The sequence below is a fragment of the Diadema antillarum genome, unplaced genomic scaffold (assembly GCF_040938485.1).
Source record: "Diadema antillarum isolate AM-2024a unplaced genomic scaffold, OU_Dant_1.0 scf00000145, whole genome shotgun sequence".
Lineage (NCBI taxonomy): Eukaryota > Metazoa > Echinodermata > Echinoidea > Diadematoida > Diadematidae > Diadema > Diadema antillarum.
The window spans coordinates 359,194-381,238 of NW_027271034.1; the positions used below are offsets into that span (position 1 = coordinate 359,194).

At 38.2% G+C, this 22,045-nt stretch overlaps 1 protein-coding gene across 1 annotated transcript; it reads right to left on the reverse strand.

Annotated features, from left to right (window-relative positions):
- Positions 1-310: 310 nt before the first annotated feature.
- LOC139721506 (cleavage and polyadenylation specificity factor subunit 2-like) lies at positions 311-20,144 on the reverse strand. The gene is made up of 20 exons (XM_071632821.1): positions 20,069-20,144; positions 18,657-18,898; positions 18,072-18,231; positions 16,615-16,720; positions 15,898-16,143; positions 15,038-15,126; positions 14,439-14,537; positions 13,758-13,880; positions 12,994-13,161; positions 12,076-12,176; positions 11,338-11,434; positions 10,637-10,801; positions 10,225-10,261; positions 8,499-8,547; positions 8,055-8,142; positions 7,260-7,394; positions 6,533-6,722; positions 5,387-5,472; positions 3,378-3,512; positions 311-1,240 (listed from the first exon to the last, which is right to left on the reverse strand). Exons 2-20 carry the CDS (start codon positions 18,803-18,805, stop codon positions 1,148-1,150), a joined length of 2,316 nt encoding a protein of 771 aa, XP_071488922.1. The 5' UTR covers positions 18,806-18,898; positions 20,069-20,144; the 3' UTR covers positions 311-1,147.
- Positions 20,145-22,045: the final 1,901 nt, after the last annotated feature.

Consider the following 22,045-nt stretch of genomic DNA (forward strand, 5'->3'; position numbering starts at 1 on the left):
CAGGTTGCCTTCTTAAACCACATACACTGTGCATCTTTGGTAAGATGTGGAAATTACTGGGAATGACTTTAAATCGTTTTGGCTGGACATTTTTCTCATTTCACACAAAATGCTTGAGAATGCTTGTGACAAGCATGGATGTTTGTTTATTAAAGAGATGAATCACAAATATTAACACGAACTAAAAACACACAAAAAAAAACATACAAAGATTCTATGACACAGGTAAATGACAAGTGACAAAAATACAACTTCTTGATCATGTTTTATGAAAAGACATGCAAAAGAACTGTGAGTTCCCTGAACTTTGAGCTATGCAAAATTATTTTGGGTTATCAAAACCAGCAAACTGAAGCATATCCCCATGAATGCAATAATATGAATCCATTCAAAGCTTGTATAGTACCAAAGAGGAAAAGTTTATTTCAAGCAAGTGAGTGTGTGTGCATACTAAGTGGTGGTCTGTATGACTGTCCACAGAGACACTATCCCTTCCTAATTCTGGCGTACCATGCAGAGGTACAGAAACTCACCATACAAATGATACATGAACAGAAATAACTTGCATTTTGAAGTATCAAGATGAGGGACACAATCAGATACATACAAATAGGAAATAAAAAGGAAGTGGGAGTGTTGATGTCAATATTAATGTTGTTTCGAGAACAGACACCTCCCTTAACCATCACTCTTTCTCTCCAAGAAGACAGGTGTCTTCCAATCTAATTAAGACATGTGTCCTTTGGTCCTGCATCACACAAGATACTGGCTCTAATATATATCACTCCAACACAGTAAGACTGTATTTCGTGGCTTTGCCAATATTAAGTCATCTTTCAGTCATCACCTACAACATGTAAACATTCCATCCCTTGGGGTTGTACACAAGGTAAGACATCATGATGACATTGATGCCAGGGTTTGCCCATCTCTGATTCCATCCATGCTGTACTCACTGATGACAGCCTCGTTACAGTTCACGTGGTTCAATGGTGTCACATAGTTCATGAACTACACCTCTCACACAGGTGGTGCAGTGTTGTGTCTGGCTGCATCACCTTGCTTGTGCTTCAAACTGCATACCTCCATTCGCCACGCATCAAAAGGACACAGGATAGCAATGTTTCGAAGTCTTCATGACAGTTTATCATACAATGGCATACTGTTCATAGAGTAGATCTCTGACTGTAAAGTAATCCTCGCAAACAGCTCCTTCCAAAGTCAGGTGACCTTTCTCATTCTGGAGGATAAAAAATTAGAAAAACAGAGTTGTGGTCATTTAATACATATGTGACCCGCTACAACAAAAAGGTCCTAAAGTCGCGCACTGTCGAAGCCGTGAAAATCGAGTTTGAAGTCAGAGCATTAAAATTGGTCAAAACTTACGATTTTCTGATTTTGATATATTATTGGAGTCTAACATGTCTTCTATCATCTGTCGAAATTTTGAAGCAAAATGATCAAAGGAAAGATTAAAAAATAGCGTTTTTCTGAGCCATGTTTTTGGCGTTTCAACGAAGCAGAAACTGGTTCGAAAATTTGGATTGAGCGCCACAGATAGGTTCCGCCCCTAACAACGACCAGAGTGATCTCATTGGTCAGTTTGCTGCTTGCTGCTAACCGAAGCGTGAAGCTCGCACACTGCCCAGTCGACTGGTGCACGTGCGGGCAGGGTGCGCTATGCTCAGACGCTTCTCACATCCTGGTCCCTGATTGGTTGGTGAGGAGACCGCCGACGCTGATGTGCCGACGCTATTGTCCAGAGGTGAAAACTGACTTGCGTGTCTCTTGATCGTGATTGCGTCGAAAAGAAGACTTTTAGGGCGCTTTTCTCGAAACAGTGCTTTTCCAGACGTCTCGACATGCTCTCTTTTAAACATCGATATCTCCGCAGCCGAGTATTTTTATAAAATGTGTTATATATCAATTTAAAGCAGAAAGGTTAGGGGATTATATCATGCAATTTTCAAATAATCGACCTCGCCCGACTTTAGGATCATTTTGTTGTAGCGGGTCACATATAATGTCCTTCTATTTTCCTTCACTTTAAGAAATTACAAAATTGTTCACATTTATTTATTTGTCTATTCCACACAGTAATTAAATCAGATTTATCACATATCCAAATGCTATATGGACCCAGTTAATAACACCAAAAACAACCTACATGTGCTGTAAATTTACAAATTTACATTTTGAAGTTCATTGACCTTGACCACAAACTAAAAAAAAAAGACCATTATCTCTCTGTGTATAAAGGGAATAAAATCATGATTAAAGTCATCCATTCAATAGAATTTGAGGCCAAAAAACAGCATTCTCTCTGAAACTTTGTGGCCTTTGACTTTGACCTTTGAACTTTCAATCCTGGAATGTCAGGCAACTAATCTATCATTTATCTTTACTTCTTTCTATGAGCTAATACTACCACTGAACATTCTACGCTGAAGTTGAGGCTAGAAAGTAGGATCTGTTTTTGAAAGAAGGCACAGTGACCTTTGACTTTGACCTATCAACATCATTGTCAATTTCATTTTTTTAACTTTATTTTTTTTTACCCTGGTCATCAACTTTCATTACCACTGGACATTCCCTGCTGGAGCAAAGGCTGGAAATGACTTTTTGTGTGTATGTGTCTGCAAAAGTAAAGTGACACTTGACCTTAAACTTTGACCTTTCACCACTATAATGTTTATGCAAATAATTTTTTTAATTTATTTCTCCCCTATCCACCAACTTACACCATTACTGGATATTCCTAGCTGAAATAATGGCTGGGAATGACAGGGTGTTTTGTGTTATTTCTTTTTTCTTCCCAATAGTACAGTTACCTTTCACCTTAACTTTTCCTTTGATCATTTCATACAAACAATGCCTATGTATTCCTATATTTCCTACCAAATTTCATCCCCACTACACATTTCTAAATGAAGTTACAGCTTAAAAAAGCTTTTTTTTTAAAGTTCCATGACCTTTGACCTTGAGAGATTTTGCTCAAAGTCTAATCAGCTCGCATACACCTAATGTAGCACACGTGGGCTAGACAAAAAGACAGGACAGCCTAAATACATTGTGTCTTCAAGACTCTTCATTCCAGAGGCATTGTTCTGTGCAGGCACTAACTTTCAGATTATCCCTCTCAACACCAGATTTATGGCTTTAATATTACAGAAATTAACTACGAATTAGGAAAATGTTGCATTAAAGGATGCAATCAAACATAAGTCAGAATATCAAACGTTAATCCAACATCAGCCAATCATAATTAAGTATTCACGTACTTATGTTTGATTTTTTGACTTACGTGTGATCTCAACTTTTATGCAACAGGGCCCCTGTTAGATAATCTGCAAGAAATTCAGTTTCATGTTTCTTACCCTCTTGATGGCGATGAGGTTGTTGCATACCAACACTCCTCCAGTAAACTCGGCACCGATGCCATTTTTGGTCAGGGCTTGCTTGATGTCTTGGAACCGAGGTGGATTGATAAACACCTGCTGGTGACCAGGGGCCTGAAGATACACACAGGATAAAACACACTTAACAATAAAACTAATCACTACAATGGATTACTATATAAACTAATTCACTATTTTTTCATAGGTTAGACATATGCATGAAAAAATAATTGTTGGACTAAATGTGAAAGAGGTTATTGCACATGAGGAATATTTTAGAGTGACTTTTATATCTGCAAATTTCATCAGTCAAATAATACCTACGAAATAAGCAACTCCTGAAAATATTGCTATTTGTAGCACAAATACTTTGCATATTGTATCTAAGGTTTGGAAAAGCTAAAATTTAACTTGAAAAGGGATATACTTTTTTTACATCCCATCACGATGGTGCCTTGATTGCCAATTCATTAACTTACGAAGTTGTCTGACAAGTCTTCATTTGCAAAATATTACACTCCCAAAATATGAGTGTATGGCATAGCACAAGCACTATGTGGCAGGGGATTCTTTTCCCATTGAATATAAAGAGAAAATGCAGTGTGCAATTCCCATTACACATTTCCTCATGCACATAACAGCAAATTTGCTATCCCTACATTTTCACCCTGAAAAAAAGTATTTATGAGGTGTGACAATACATCCCCAGGGTTCAAACGACCTGGAATTTATTCCCTGAGTGATTGAGGGTCACTCTTTGAATACAGTGCTCACAAAGGAACTAAAAATAGGCTCTTTAAAACTACCAATATTATTTGCTAGACTGATCACACCTGGGCAAACAAGATATCTGTGTATTCAATGCTGCAAATCAACTCAAATCTAGTGTACAAGAAAACCACATGAACAACTCAACAAGAGTGTGAGGTTTAATGATAATGAACAAACCCACACAGCTCATTTAGATGAATACCCATCCTTCACAGCATCCTCCTCAGCCAACAGTGCATTTCCCTTGTCAGGAAGTGAACAACCTCAAAGCTAAACCACAAAATGTGCACTGGTACAAGGAATTAGAGGTTTTTTCGTTGTTTTTTTAAAAATGATTATTATAAAGTATTTATTAGCCTGGAATCTGTTGCTGGTAACGCTGGTAAAACTTTTCAAAAAAAGATTATCACTCACACAGGTATATCTACTGTATTTTTACAACTAATACCCACTGAATGTGAAATGAATCAGAATATCTTGCTCAAAATTGGAACAAGTAAGTAAAATCCTGTCATCAAAAACTAACTGAAATTATGTATTGGAAAAGGAGGTTGTAAATTCACAGTGTCAATTTCACAGCCCAAATTGTATAGTCTTTGCAACCGCAACCAAGTTTTAGAAATGTGTGATTAAGTTCAAAGAAATTTGGTGCAATGATAACCTTAGATGATTAATAACCTATGGCAATTCACCGAACAAATATTGTGGGAGAGTTGTCAGATAAAGGGTCATATGATCAAACTCGCTATGAGCATAAGGAAACTACAAGATCATCATGACTCACCAATCTTTGGTTAGACAAGTCTGAGGTATGGGGTCACATGTCAAGCCAAATTGTTATAGATATCTTCATTAACAACAGACTGAATATTTTTAACCTAGAGACAATGATAAATGGTCACACAATTTCTGGATTTGTCCTGAGCCTTCCCATCTACAATGGCATGGTGTAATGGCATTGTAATTGGCAGAATTTGATTACACAAGTAGGAATAAAGAACAAATGTTAAAAAGCACATAAGAAAATTTGCATCAAGAGGGATGTGAACTGGGAGGGAGAGGAAAAGACAAATATGTTGCCATTTTGTTTTCAAGCCTGCTTGGATTTTTGTTGAAAACATGAGATGAAACTTGATGCACTGAATGAAGTCTCAAGGGAACATGTGATTGATAGGCACTGGGATTGAGACTGCTGGTAAGAAATGATTCCACCTCACCTCATTAGCAGGTACAACATCCAGCATGGGAATAGCTTCCTCTTCTTCCTCCTCCTCAGGGAAATCTTCATCCTCATGCTCTAATCCTGATGGCCAAATATGAAAACCACAATTTGTATAGCGACTTTTACATGATACTTCTGCCACTAGAGAATCACAAAGATTGAGGATTGTTATTACCTGGTCAATACCTAACTATACACAGCCAATTAGCTGTACAAATCGCGACAGGGCTGTACCTGAGCAGCCCACAACACAGAGCAAACACAAAGCGAATTTTACGATCGCGTTGAGTTTTGATACTTGACATAATTTTTTGTCACCTCAAACTCATTGAAGACAATCTTCATTAATGAGACTTCATAGCTATGTTATCGATATTGACGAAGCGAAGCACGGCGTCTATTCGGGCTAACACCTAGTGTTTCATGCTACACACAGACAGACACAGATATTATTGAAAGTGTGGTTGAGACAGAGCACGAAAGGATTTTTTTACCTGCTCCCTTTAAACAATGACAAATGGTGCAAACAAACAAACAAAAAATGAATCAAAGATCTTCAAGAGTTAGAGGGAAATTCTCTCATGTAATTTAAGTTATCTGCACACAAATGCTTTACTTAATGACATGATTATCATATTCATGACCATGGGTGACATCTGTTATTAAAGTATACCCTGCCTTCGGGCAAAATGTCATGGAATATCGAGGCATATACTTTCTAGGAGTCAACAATAGTCTTATCATCTCTGGTTGCTTACTACACACAAAGATGCTGACATAAAAGTCAACACCAGCTTTCCATCAAAAGTAGGATGTTCATTAATGACAACATTAGCCCTTGCAAAAGATATTTGAGTTTCAATTCTGTGATATTGTAAAAGTGAAAATTTTAACGAGTAATTTTTTCTCACACTCAGCAGGATAAAATTAATTTTGCAAGTTCTTAATTCAAGAGAATCATAGATGAAGTATTACATATTACGAGCAAAGATACTCACCTAATTCTATCTTCATGCTAGCTTCATGTTGTAAAACATGCACAAAAATTTCCACACCACGAAAATTTCCCCTTTTAAAGCATGTCAAATAGTACGACATTACATGACAAGTAGAGTTCTTATGATGTAATGAATTAACTTACCTAAGCCAGGAGCCTTTTTCTTCTTCTCCTCTCCATTGACTGCTCCATTCTGGTCCTTCTTGGAGGATTGCTTGGTCACCAGCTTGTCGGTGGACACCTGCAGATCAAGGCAGCCATCTATCCAGGCAAGCTCTGTCTCTCTCGTCTTGGAGAAGAGGAGGGAGCTAACCAGCGAGTCCTTCAGTTTCACCTGTTGGGACACATCCAGGCAATTACATCATAGCAAAAATAGAATAACGCTGTTCCAAGTCACACATAGGCACATTCCTTAGTAATTAGTTCAGCTAGGGTAAGCAGAATATCAAGGCTGGATCTTTAATATGTTGCTATCAATGATAACATCGAAATAGTCGCATCCAATGATTTTTTTTTTTCTGTGTGTGTGTGTGTGTGTGTGTGTGTGTGTGTGTGTGTGTGTGTGTGTGTGTGTGTGTGTGTGTGTGTGTGTGTGTGTGTGTGTATTTGGATAATTTCACATTTTTACAGAGGTTTTGATTTGCTCACTTACAAATACCAGGCAAATTTATTTGTATTGTAAAGGACAAAAGTTCTGACAACAAACAAGAACCTTCTCCCAAAAAAATTAAACATGTTAATGGAAACAACCATTTTCACTGTTATCTCACCTAACCCACTGTATTCTGCAGAAGTGTTTGTTCTTTATTATGTTTCAAATGGCTTGTCCTTTGGGGACATTTAGGATAAATAGCAACCACTCGGCTCAAACCTGATAGATGTGGCTTTCCATGGTGGCATCACAGATCTCATTTGCCCTGGGTATGAAGACCTTTGACCCCGACAGCTGAAGGTGGCAATATTCCGCCAGGTGCTGAGTAGCATTCATCTGGCCTCGAACCAGCACCTAGAATGGAATATTGAGATTTGAATGATCATCATATCACACTGTATGAGACTGAGTAGATGTGCCGAGGGCGAAAGTATGTCTGTACCTTTCATACAAGGGTGTGTATGTGTGTGTTAATTACACACATCACTGCTTAGCTACAGACTCACTCACAGCTTCTATTGATATTTTCAGACATTATCCCATTGAGGACGGTTTGATTTTGCTACAATACGCATATCCCATAGACACCTGCTCAAGTATACTCGGCACTCGTCCTCAACGGGTTAAGGATGTAATGGAAACTTTCTCCACCACTCCAAATAGATTTTTCAGAGAGCACATAGGCAAATGACTACAACGACCAAATCCCCTTTCTGAAAAAAAAAATGAATAAATAGATAAATAAAATTGAAAATTAAAAAAGAACAAGTAATGAGGAGACAGCAAGTTAACCAAGACCTCATAAATGAAACTTGGTAACTAAATTACACAAATCATTACTTTGAAATTGTCAATCAGGGGTAAGTATCATGGGACTGCATTTGATTAGATCAACTAATGATCAGTTGCTAAGATTTGTTAAATACATGACCCATTTCTGCAAACTACACAGACTAAATGACAGCATACCGAGAAGTGATTGCTATATCACATACAAGTGAATGTGGTACATACCAGCTGTCTTGGCTTGACCTGAGTGACAAGCTTTTTGATAGATTCACCATCTGAACGGCCCTCAAAGTCAATGAAGGTCACAGAACACCTAGGGGTAAAACAAACAAGTAGGGGAAGAAAATTAGCGTGGGGTCATTTCATATTTCTTTAACAGAGTCGGAATTTCATAATACATTTGTTCAATTTGCTCTACACTAAAGTGAGCTCTCGTGGTCTATCGCGGGTTTGTGAAGTGATGTACATCTGAAGAACTGATACCCCTACTGCATAAGAAAGTCGTTTTTTAAGCACATAATAACAATCAGTGTCAGAAATACACAGTGAATTGTGGCTCTGAGATCTACAAAGAGGTAACGGTATATGGTTTTATTTTGCTCTTCTTTGAGGGATTACTTTCAGTGTGGTTAATGATATCTCAAACATGAATGACAATGGAACACTTACTTCACATCCACACTTATTTGGCTGGCTACACACTTGGTTGGTATATCACCTGAAAATGGAACAAGAAAAGTGCACAGTGACTTTCAAAAAGGTACAAAGAGTTGAAACAGATGGGGCAGGAGTAAACACATAATCAATTCGTAATCATGAGAAAAAAACTGGTGTGATATCCTTGCATGGACTCATGTAGCAAAACAGCACACAAACATGTCCAGTTGAAGACATATGAATTGCAAGGTGTTTCATTTTATCGATCAGTGCCCTAACTGGACACAAGGTGGCGTTATTACAAATGGGTTTTCTGGGTTTATGCTAATAACTGATTTGAATAGCAGCATAATATTCATAAACAATAGGAGTTTACTGCTGTTTAAGGAGTTAAATCTCCAGACTGTGCATGCCCAAACAATGACCGGAGCATGAACCCAGGCACTCAAGTGTGCTGACCTATGTGCGGCAAGTTGCATTAAGGGATTTCAAAAAAAGCAATTATTGGTTTCTTTAGGGCTTTTTACACTTGTAAATTTTTGCTTAGCCCCGGACCAACGGTGGGGCTAAGGGGGGGCCTTAGCCCCACCGTTGGTACGGGACTATCCTTAGCCCACTTTCTGTTTACACTCGTTTTTGCCAAAGTGGGCTAGCCCCACCGATAGTACGGTACTATCTGGCCCTGCAAAATAGCAGGGGTTAGCACCGCAATTGCGGTGCTAGCACCGCAATTGCGGTGCCAAGCAAGTGAGTGTAAACAGAACGAAAAAATAATCCTGGGCTAAGCGACGGAGACGAAGTCCGACCCTCACTGACCAATCAGAAACGAGGCAATCAAGTGCTGCTGGTGCGTGCGTGTACGTGTACAGTACACAGCGTAATTATGAATATTCATGTGGTTTGGAAAGTCCGGGGCTAAGAAATATGAGTGTAAAAAGGTCCATTTTCTCCTTAGCCCCGGACAAGAGATAGTACGGGACTAATTGGCGAGTGTAAAAAGCTGAAAAAATTGGTACGGGACTAACGATAGTCCTGGGTCAGAGAAAGTCCGGGGTTAAGAAACGCAAGTGTAAAAAGCCCTTTTGTGTGTTGTTCACACATGCTGTGCAGGGTAAATTATTGTGAGAGTTTACCTAAATCAAGCAGGAAAGATTTTTGCATCACAAGCATATCATGAAAGTTAATTTTGCTTTTGTGTAAACACACTAGAATTAAGTTTTCACATCGTGTTGCAAAAATCAATTTTCGAAAATCATTAATTTTGGGTGTACATGAATGACAACACTTTAATGCCATCATTGGGTCAATTGCAAATTAAAGGGTGTGTACAGTTCGGGTTGAGGTAAGGATTTAGCTTTTAACATTTTGCGAGATATTCAGAAATCACTCTATGGGATGTCAAAGAGCATGCAATTCTAAGGGGTATCAAAAATTTATTTGATGAAAATCGGTTTTGAAATGGCTGAGATATCACAAGACAACGTGAAACAAAGAGATCCTAATAAAAGGCATGGCCTGTCGCCTTTTATTATTATCACTTTTTTGGATATCTCAGCCATTTGAAAACCAATTTTCATCAAATAAATGTTGAATCCTATTTAAAATTACATGCTCTTTCATATTTCATAAGAGGTTTCTCATTATCTCACTTAGGAATGTTCAAAACATGAATCCCCACCTCAACTAGTACTGTACAGTCCCTTTAAGCTGTGCCTGTAAGAAGATGATGACACGTTACCTTCAGCAGCATCATCATAATCAGCATCCTCCTCCTCCTGAAAATAGAATACAAGCAGAAAAAATGGGCAAAAACTCCTTTCCTTTCAAATTCTGACACCAAGCAAAAGATGCACTCCTTTCCTAATGAATATCTTGCTTTACAAATTTGCTGATGTACATTTCTTCTTAATTTCTTGAATTTACTTGAACTGTTTCTGACTCTTATCGCACTCATTCCAGCATAAAATGACATTAACAGTTGCAGTCTTCTTTTGAGTTCCTAACTTCCCACTGAAAAATTATTCAATTCACATTGATAACTCTGCATTGTTCTTCTGCTATTTGTCAAACTCCAACGGCAGTAATCTTAGGTAGGTACCTTATGGGCCCTGTCCTGCAAATTCATAACTTGACTCTGATTGAACACTTACATTGAAGTCCTTTTCCTCCTCAGCTAGCAGAGTGTCCTTGATCATGTAGTCTTCCGGCTTGATGATCTCACCGTAGTCATCCCAACGAAGACGCTCTTCATGGAAGGGAAACATCGGATACGACTTCTTGACTGTCTTGAAGAAACTTGTTCCCTTCTTCCCAGTCTATTAAAAGATTGACATAAAACAAATCTCAATGTGGATGTACGGGCATAATTTGCAACATTAGTACAACAGACTATTGGTCTCAACCTGATGCTCATGGCGTTAGATATAATTTGAATGTCATTGTGAAGGCTTTGGAAGGAAACACCATGATTGAAGGTGAAATGTGCACTCATACATTTAAAGTGGTATCTTTTATCCTAAAATAGTTAGGTAATGACTTCAGGATTCATAGAAATCAGAGGAATATGATGAAAATCTTCATTTCTCGGTCCAATTTTAACAGCTCATAAATCTAGGCAAAAGAAAAATATACGGCAAGTGCACTTTGGGCCCTAATTGCAATCTAAAAGAGATTCTGCGTGGAAATTTCTGTCACGTATTAGAAAGGGATTTTAACTTAACAATAATAAGAAGACTGACAAATTGCCCTACATCGACATACGGCAATTTGTCAATCAGTTGCAATAAAAAAAACATCTTGACGGAGGAATTTCATGAAATTGAATAATAAGACGAGTTCTGCCTTCACTTACATCTGTGTTCATCATGAGATCATGTTTGGTTCTTGATCGGCCCATATCGTCGATCTCCATTTCCTCTTCACTCTCGTCACTGGAGTCTCCCTCTAGTCTCCTGGGGTACCATCATAGGAAGAAACCACACACATGACTTAGCACATACTCAAACAGCAGTTACCTTTGGAGCACAACATAATAAAACCAAACAGTTGCACCTGAGATCTTGATGTAAAAAGTGACTATCAATCTAATGCGAAGATTACTTACAATACTGCAGTGTACTACAAGCAATACAATACATTGAACAGGAATGTAAGAACATTCAGCGAAATATTACCTTCAACAAGACAGGGGCTCATTAGCTAGACAATAGGGACTTTTCGATTTCACCTCATGGACGTGGCTGTCAAGGAAATGACGTCATTTCAAGGAACTGCGCATGCTCAAGTTTCCTTAGCATGTCCAATGGCAGAAATGCTAACGCTTCTTTGATGGATTTCACGGTTACCTAAGATTCATGATGTGATGACATCATCACGTGGCGCAACCAATCGCCAACCCACTGGAGGGGATGGGGCCATGACGTCATAGACATAGCAATACGTCGCGAACAGCTTGCGCTGAAAATCTAAATGGGTGATAACACAGCGGACTTGACAAGTGGACCGCAGCCATTTAGAGCCGCTCTCGTACAAGACTGGCGGCCAAGTCCACACAATCGAAAAGTCCCTATTTTCTTTGACAAGTACCTACCTTTGAGCAGCTTCATTGGCTTTTCTTTCCCTCTCCTTCTCTTTCTCCTTCAGTCTGTATTCTTCCAGTTCTTCTTTCTCAAGCTTCACTCTTTTACTGACCTGACAGTGGAATATGGAAAATTGGAAATGTTAAAATGCATTCATGCCACCCGAGATTTGAATCAAGCACTAGACAAAAAGCAACTTATAACTTTTTAAATTTTGCTTTTTCATGATAAAAAGCAGATTTATTGCACAAAATTCAGATGAATGAATGAATAAATAATAAACCCACTTCCTGAACTTTTTCAATTGGCATCATCATAGTCCAGTTTGAACATAGCAACATCAATCTCTTTCAAGGTCCTATGGGCACTTCAACCTGTATCATCTTGGCTTTGTGAGTTCAACATCATTTGTAAAAAAAAAACAAACAAACAACAAACAAACAAAGAGTCACATTTCTTTATATATCTTTTAAACAAAGACCAGAAAATGGATTCTAATTCTTGAATTGTGAAATGCATGCACAAAACAAGTGAAGATAATTTCTAATGTCACATCATACTTGAAGAGGCAGCTCAAAATCAATATAAATTGAGCTTTTCTCTCACCCAAGTGTATACTTCAAAATTGTTTCAAAATTCATCAAAGTTAAAGTCATAATTATACACTCATTCCATTTTTGTATACCTTTCCTGTCCATTGGTAAAGTTAACCTTTTCCATTAAAGTATATCAATGTATGTACTATACCTCACTCCCTGAAGCAAACACAAACTTAGATAGGTGACTTTTACTGTAACAAAGTGTAGCATTAGTCTTTAAAAGGATTGTTGAGATGAAAGGGGGTTGGTCAGTGGAAAGTTAAGAAAGGGCATTATTTTGCTGTAAACTGGTTCCAAAAATCTACTTGCACAAGCCTGAAATCTTCATACCCTTAGCTTCAGCTGCTTCAGCTTTGGGTCTTCAATCAGTTTCCTTGCTAGAGTCCCGTGAGGTGTCCTGCTGGTGAGAATGATGCTGTTCTTCTCCTCAGCACTCCATTGGATGAAGAGCTCACGCGAGTAGCCACATTCCATGTCTGGGACACTGGCCAGAACAACCTATGGAAGGAGGTACAGGGGAGAGAAAAGGAGCTGAAAGGTTGAAGTCTGGCAGCACAAACCTCTGGTATGCTTCCTCTGTATGAACATTTTTATGCATTGCACACTTTGCCTAGCATTCTTCTGCTATGCAGCAAACGCACCAAAATAAATTTACTTGCTTTCCATTCTGGTACAGTGTAGCAGCCAGCCATTATTGAAATCAAAGTTATTCTGACTTCCTTTTGTTATGCCTAGAATGAAACTGAAATGAAAAGATGATCACTTATCATTAACCAAGTATTTTAAATAGCCAGAGACTCAATTTTTACAAGCTTCTAACTGTATCTAAAGTAAATTGTAGTGAACTGACTTCAGATATGAGCTGTTTCCCTTTATTACAAAATTCAAACAACAATGAACTAATATTAAAACCTGTGAGGACATATTCAATGCATAGTTCATACCGAGTAAGAGCAAGCAAATGATCTGAAAGAGGTGATGAGCAGCACTCATAGGGTTTGAATGAGACATTTTTCTTAAGTGTAACCACAATAGTACACTGCACCTTCCCCACCCATCCAGATCTGACAATGAGCAGGCCCTCAATCTCTTACCTTTGGCTCAGGAACTTTGGCCAGTTCTTTCAGTGAATGACACAGCTTGAGGTGCTTGAACTGGAAGGGATTGTTTCTCCGGTCCTCAAAGGCCCGCATCACTTTGTCACTCATCCATTCCACCTGTTATCCGTGCAAGATAAAATTGCAGTCATACCTACAAAAGCACTCGGAGAGCACAGACCTCCGCCAAGCCAGCAACTCATATCAATTCCACCCTTACAAACATGCAATTTCCCAAAATAAAAGCATCGTTTACATCATTGCACGGCGCCTTGCCCAAGCAGAGCACGCGCTTTAGTGCGCATAAGTAAACCTCCAGTATGCACAGCTTGAACCCCAAGTTCGTTGACCTTATATGCCAAAAGATGAAAAATCCTTCAAAAATCAATAAAAATTCCTGGATCACTACCAAAACTAAATGAGGTGTTCCTAGTGTCAATATCAACTATTCATGCAAGTTTCATTTTAAATCGAACACAACTTTGAGTTATTTTGCAGACAGACAAACCAACGCGATGATCACTTATAACCACCTTTCTTGGCAGAGGTAATGAATCACAAAATAGGACAATGTCACACTATTGCACCATCTATTCTCCAATTTCAAGGAAGCATGCAAAAAAATTTCAACTGCAATGCACTGAAATGAATCTGGGGATGTAAAATATTAAAACTTACCTGTGATTTGGCAAATTCCACAACGTTGTAGCTGACATTATTCAGCATGGCAAGAGAAAAATTGCCCAAGCCTGATTCCTGATTTCTCCAAAGCTGGTCCTGTTGAGACAAAACAGAAAACTTATGAATGAAAAATTAGTGCACTAACAAATCAGTTATTGCAAAATACTTTCATACTTCTGGGTCAGCATGTACATATAACTCTTCCTAGATATTATTCATGACAGTCATAATTGAGTTCAAGAAGTGGATATGTATAATTGGCCCCTTCACCCTCCCATAAAGGTACACACTCTTTCTGAAAATCATACAAGATGTAAACATACCCACATTGAGGATGCATTCTCATTGACTTGCATACTCCACGAACAGGCTCAAGTGCATAGGATTTGCACAGCTTCAAATGCATTCCTTGATCCAAAATTATGTCATACTTTGCAAAATGAACTCATAATAACAATAATAATAATAATAATAGTGAGACTATTATCATCAAACTTTATATATACATAAAAGACAACTGAAAATTAAAAAAAGGACAAATATATTCATAAAATTCTTTGTAACGTAAAGTTGAATTGGTGCATACAAACACATACCAGTAGAAGAGAGAGCTCAACAACCCGGCCAGCTGTATCCACAGCTATGAGAACATTTCCATCGTTCCTCATAGTGTTCATTATGATATCTAGGAGAAATAAAGTTGGATGAATGAATGCACATTTTCCATTCCACACCATCCACAGCAATCCCAGTCACTTAAAAAAAAAAAAAATTGTCTCTAGACAAATCATCATAATCATTTTTGTAGCAGATTTAATGTCAATGAATCACTTTGATTTCAAGTCAGAAACACTCCCTTGGCTGAAATTTTCCTTTTTTATCTTTTCTACTTATCCATAAAATCTAGTGGTAACATTATTATCATCATTACCATTATAATCATTCGCACAATCAATATTAAATCTCTGATCTGCCTCTCAGCACCCGCTTCAAGTTAACACAAGGACAAAGAGATATGGTGAAAGGACTTTTGCTTATGCAGGTCCAGTCCTCTGGAACTCCCTTCCCCAGTCACTCAGATCCCACGAAAATTCCGAACTGTTTAAAAAACAATTGAAAACTCACTTATAATGTATTTGGTTAGCTTACAATATTCAGTAATTTTATCAGTATATTAGAATTATACCATTATGTTATGTGGTTTACACTTCAGTTGTTACTTTGTTTGGTCATTTATGTCTGTAAAGCGCTTAGAGAACCGATTTTGTGTTGAATCACGCTATATAAAAACATTATACAGGTGTATTATTATTACTTTGTCATATTGACAGTTTTTGTAGAACACAGCAAATAAAAATGTACACAATGATGTAACGCTAGTCAGCAATGGCAATGAAAACCTTTGCCCAAATATATTAACACAAAAAGGCAAATAAATGACTATAAAAGAATTTACCCATCAATTTTTCATCCCTTGCTCTCCGTCTGGCCTGGACGTAGGTGGCATTGAAACAATCTGTGATGAGCAGGCTCGGCCTACTGATAGTCTCCAGGACTGCCCCATTGAGATGGCGCTCTTTCTTGTGGTTGTAGTCCACTGCGTATATGATCTCCTCCTCGCCATCTTTGACAATCTTCCAGATGGTTCCACCGATCATGTGACCTCCTGGCAATGGGGTGATGGTCAAACCATGACCTTTTCCTGCAGAGGGAAGAACAGAAAACATATGATCACTAGTATCTGGTACCAAGAAAAGTAGACATTATACTGATGGAATGTCTAAAAACATTTTTCTATTGCATGGTTCTATCCAACTACATATACATATATTCAGCATAGGCCAACAGGACATTGGTAATGTAAATAAAGAGTTTTTCATTATTGCAAACTGATAATGCTAACAAAATAATAATCCTATGTTCATGACAAATGTACTAGTAACATTGTAGAATATACATGATTGGTTTGTGCCTGAATGGCCAACCTACCTTGAGGCTGACACTTTTACAAACATTTGCAAAATACATTTCAGTATAGACCAAAAAGACACTGGTAATGTGCATAGAGAGTTTGTAAACTGACAATGCAAACAAATCTACAAATTCTATGACAAGTGTTATTGTGACACTGTAAACTATAAATGGAAGCTTGTGCCTGAATGGCTACACTTACCCTTGAGACTGACACTCTGTGAATACTTCAGCTGGACAATCCTATCGAATGCAGCATCAACTTCATCGAGGCTAAACATGTCAAACTCCTCATAGTTGTGTCTCGACTGTGTAAAGACAAGAATAGCAGGGTTACTACCCCAGTTAGAGAAGCTGATGAAAAGTTCATTTTGTGCGATGATGACAGAGAACAGTCCTTTGGCTGAAGGCTTCCTCCAGTGGTTGTGCTTCCAGTGATCTACAATAGGTCTACACTGGGAATTTTCCTTGAGGTAAATTTGGCAGGCTCCAAGTAGCAAGCTGTTTCTCACCGGAATATCTTGATGTATTATGTACCTTTTGTATTCATGATTATGAGTTTTGCCACAAGGAAGTTAAATTCAATCCAATCTGTGTAGGGCAAATCTTATTTTCAATAAATAAGCTATCATGATTACATTTCTTTAACTGTCTTATCAATTCAATATCAATTCTATATGCATTTTAATCATATTCCTTGTTAAAATGAATCATCAAGATATCTCGGATATGCATCTGTGCACATCAATACTACTACTGGAGCCATGGCATTATGACTGATATCATGACGTCAATGTGAACATTTTTTTGGACTACAGAAAGAAATGAAAGGTGCTGTTTATCGAGTCTGGAAGTCATAAACTACATCTTGGACATGCTAAAGGGCAACTAGCACCGGAGACCCGCCGCTCTGCGGCGGGGTCCTGGCGGCTACCCCGCAGTTTCGTTCAAGTGAGAATCACGAACAACTCCCTATTGCCACATATACGGCAACTTCACAAATAAACCATGGCTAAATGTCCATCATAAACACAGTGACAATATAAAATGAAATATACACTACCCCATTGCCTTGGTTCTTCTCACCAATTTATCTGGAAACTGCATAATTTTCCACATTTTATAGGAGTAGGCGGTCTGCCCTAGTGGAGAGCTTTGCTGCTATTTTGAACGTGTATATCCATCAGTACGCATCTACGCATGCGTAAACAATGACGTCAACGTTACGGACGCAAAAGGATATGAATAATGCATCATCGCACGGTGAATATGCATCATGTAGCGAGTAATACAGCTGTCAATGCACTGCACTGAATGCATTGTGTGCGCATGTGCAAGTGATTGTGAGTTTCAGTGAGCGTCGGTGAGCTGAAGATATTTGCCTTATAAGACAGCATTTTCTGCATCATAAGCAATGAAATGCATCAAACAGTCGCCGATGTGAATCATTTAGGTTTAGTCGACCCATGTAAGTATTCCCAGTAGTTTTTGTTGAAAAATTAAGGAAATACAGCGCCGGAACGGCACCCGTTTGGTACAACATTAAAATATCGAGGCCAAAACGGCGCAGCCCCAACACTGTACGTTGTACGTTGGGGCTGCTGGTCGCAGTTAAAGGGCAACAACCTTGTGGACAGCTATACCAACACATGGCTTTACCTGAAACAGGTCGTACATGAACATCTGCCCCATCTTGTAGACTGGGATTGTGGCATATATGGGGCAGGCCAGGTTGCACTTGCCGACGAGGTACGGTAGGGCTCCAAGGTGGAGGTTGTCAGGGTAGGAGAGCAGCACAGCGTCTATCTGGTGGGTGTGCCTAGAGAGTTTGAATATATCACATTCAGACAAAAATTAGCTTTTGAGAGTAAATTGATATTAACATATTATGATGATGATGCTGGACTGGATATAGAATGAGATGAGCCTTTTGAGAGCATTTATACTGTAATTGTATTGCCATTTGGCTGCATACAACAATGTGCACCTATATTTGAGAACTCAAATCTACATTATCTAAAATTTACTTTTGAAAATTCACACTATGCAAGCAATATGCTTAGTTCCTCGATCCTATGTTGCGAGCACAGAGACCCGTTTTATTCTTTGAAAGTGTACATTTACATATATTGTGGTACTTTAGCAAGGAATTTATTTCACAAGCTAAGAGAAAGGATATGATGATGATATATTTGTATGGTACAATACTGAGTTGATGTGAGACCATGCTATGATATCACTTACTTCTTGATGGCCTCTATATTCTCCATGCTGAAGTGCTCATCCCAACCACAGTCAAGCAAGAACCTGAACTCGTCGACCTGCAGCATGTAGCAAGGAGGAGACTCGTCCAAGACCCCAGAGAATGGGGTCAACTTGATGATGGACGTCATCCTGCCCGCTCAGAGCCTCCCTCACCTAGATGATCAGCTTTGGATGCAGCCCAACTACTCAGAGATCAAGCGACAACTCCTGAAGTTCACTGCCTGAATAGTCAATACAGTAAATACATTAGTCAAACAGCTAAAACATGGGTCAAGACTTCATAAATACAAATGGGAGATGAACAATTTATCTAAAATTGTCAAGCAGCATGTATCACATGCAGGAACTTAGGCCATGAAACTATAGCTCAGCAAAGACATATCAATTATCAAAAATTTTCGTTGACATGTTCATCCTTGACGAAGGATAAGCAATTTTTATCATTTGGTTTTGCAACACATAGACCCTAAATATTTTAAAGCATCACCTGTAATGAAAGCCGAGGTTGCAATGTGTGAAACCAAATTTTTCACATGGTTTATAACTATAGAAGACTGAATACCTACCTAACTATACACAGCCCAGTCGCTGTACATACATGTAGGTACGTCTTTCGCACGGCGTTCTTACAGCGTCTGGTCGGGCTAAATACTTACCATGCCTACCACAGCAAATGACAGAAATCTATATCAGTCTTCTCGATCTCAGGTGGGTAAATTTACTTAGATCTAGACTACACATACCCCCTATTCCATGTAACTCTTAGTCGTAGGGCAAGAGCCAAGACCTCTGGAAGACCATAAAAATTAGCAGATCTCTCAACAATCTTTGGTTTAGTGAACTTTCAATCCACAGATCTCTGATGAGGTCTTTCATGATTCCCAAGTCAAGTGATTTTTTTTTTCTTTTGACTCTTTTGAGTGAATTTTATACCATGGTCGTGGTCTCCTCCACCGTCCATGGGCCATCAAAGCAATGCCCATGGCATCGCTCGTAGTAGTAGGCCTACAGGCGCAGGCACAGCTACACTACTAGTAAATATTTTTTTTAAACTGTTCAGGAAAGTCTTTCAGCAGTCTTCTTTCACGAAAATGGTCTTAAAATGGTCTTGCAGCAGTATTTCAGCGATCTCTCCATGAGTGTTCAAGGGTCTTACACTTCTCTACTAATGATGATAGATTAGAGAATTGAATGATATTGTCTGGGAGTCAACATACGGTACACTACTAACAGAAATTTCAATAGGTGGGATAAGCTTCAGAACAAAATCTGCGGGGTCTTTCAACTTGTCTAATCAAAACTAAATTGGGGGAAATTTTAATGAATTTCAACGAGAAAACAAGAAGAAGATACGACCTACTGTATTTCAGGATAAAACTGAGGGGACTTACGTAATAAACTCTTAATTATCAATGACGAATTTCCATCACTTCACACCATTCGCGCTCACAGCATGCAAAGTCAGAGCCTCATACATTGTACGTACGTAGTCGCAAAACTAAACACACACATCTGTACACACACGTGACATACACACGACTTTGAATAGAACCATACAAAACAGGACGCAGGACGCATGTGTACGTGTCTTGACAGCTACTGGTAGAACGTTCGTAGCAAAGAGTACCGCACCGGTAAATAATTCCCCATAGAGACGTGTGTTAAAATTCAAATTTCTGTAAAATAGATGGGATAAATGAGGTGTTCCATATTCACTAACCAAATAAGTGAGATATACCCTTTCATCCATCAAATTTTCAAGGCAGGTTCTTCGGCTCAAACTCTGTCCAGGGGTCCGCAAAGCCAGACTACGAGTTCTTGTCCCTCAAAAAAAAATCACCTATTCTCTGTACGTGCAGCCAATTCAATTCAATTCAATTCAATTCAATTCAATTTATTTGCTCATGAAATATAGTCCCCTCAAATTCCATCAGAAAAGCTTTCATCTTTCAACCAAACTGCAGTTTGTAGAGGAATTCATACTCAATATCTACAGCTATTCAGTTTTTTGCCAAAGTGCATCACTAATTTTTAATTAATTTTTCTTCATTTATTTTGGTATCTTTGGTACGAATTTGTGAAGGGGTCTGGGACATTCCATTTTATTTACAGGTGTGAGCCCTATAAAGCGCACTTTGGTTCGTAGTGCAGTGGCGTGGCGCACAACTCACAATTATACACAGGGATGGCATAGATATGGTTGAGATGGGGATTCTGAAACAAAGTAAAGCAAAGCTGTCCAATAAAAAGGCGGGTCCAATTTTTTTGGGAGGATCTCTCCGTTTCTGGATATCTCAGCCATTTCAAAACATATTTTCATCAAATAAACATTAAGTTCCTCTTAGTGTTGTATGCTCTTCGATATATTTCATCCAAGTTATTTCTTATTATCTTGCAAAAAGTTAAAAAACAGAATCCCCATGTGTTTTTTCTTTATGTGTGTGCATGTGCGTATCAGACCTCAAATGCACATTCGTTGAAAATCTCAATTTTTGGATTACAACTTTTTTCCAAGGTATGATATCACAGACTGTATCATACAGAAAGACAAAGTAATTGCTACACAAGTATGGTAAAAGGAATGCACTGCACACAAAATATATTTTTTGGTGGGAAGAAATTGACTGAAACAAAGAGCTAAATTCATGTTTGAAAAAGTATGAATGTCTGCACAAACATACTAGTATGCAAGATATACCAACATGCCACACATACAGAACATATTGTGGTGTGTGTGTGTGTATGTGTAAGTGATATATGTAAACACAAAACTGTATGAAGACAATTGCAATGTATATGGGTTTATATATGCCTATATAGGCTAACACATTATACTTTTGCACTTTATTTTCCACTTTTTATATTGTGTCTTGTGTCACAATGTGAATGTATGCATTTCTAGAGTTTACAATATATCTGCACAACTCATGCAAGCAACAAAAAAAAAATGACTAAAAAATACTAGTATATAACATGGCAATTTGGGATAAATTGAACCATTTAATGGATAAATTGAATCTAACTTGATTTGACTGATCGTACTTTCATATTTTTGTGCTATCATTCTCTTGTCACTGTTCATTTGTAATGATAATAGCGATGAAAAAAATATATAGCTTGATATGTGTGTAATGCAATGAAGTGTAATGAAAGCTGTATCTGCACAAATAACTTCAGCTATTATAAGTACTAAATTTTATTTTGTGTGTGTGTGTACCCATATTCAAATCTGGAAAATTATGTGATATTTGTAGTGCTACCTCCAGCATATAATAAATCAACCAGCAAATTGATTTGCATGCAATACTAAAAAATATACAAGAGTGTAGGTTACATGGTGAGACCCCCCCAAAAAAAAAAAAAAAAGT

What these genes read in the sequence shown, in the direction of transcription:
- LOC139721506 (XM_071632821.1), bottom strand. Translation starts at nt 18,805, where the DNA reads ATGACGTCCATCATCAAGTTGACCCCATTCTCTGGGGTCTTGGACGAG. An exon ending in TCATGTACGACCTGTTTCAG is followed by an intron (nt 16,721 to 18,071) that starts GTAAAGCCATGT and finishes GTCTTTACACAG; the next exon opens with TCGAGACACAACTATGAGGA. An exon ending in ATCTCATGATGAACACAGAT is followed by an intron (nt 10,802 to 11,337) that starts GTAAGTGAAGGC and finishes ATCTTTTAATAG; the next exon opens with ACTGGGAAGAAGGGAACAAG.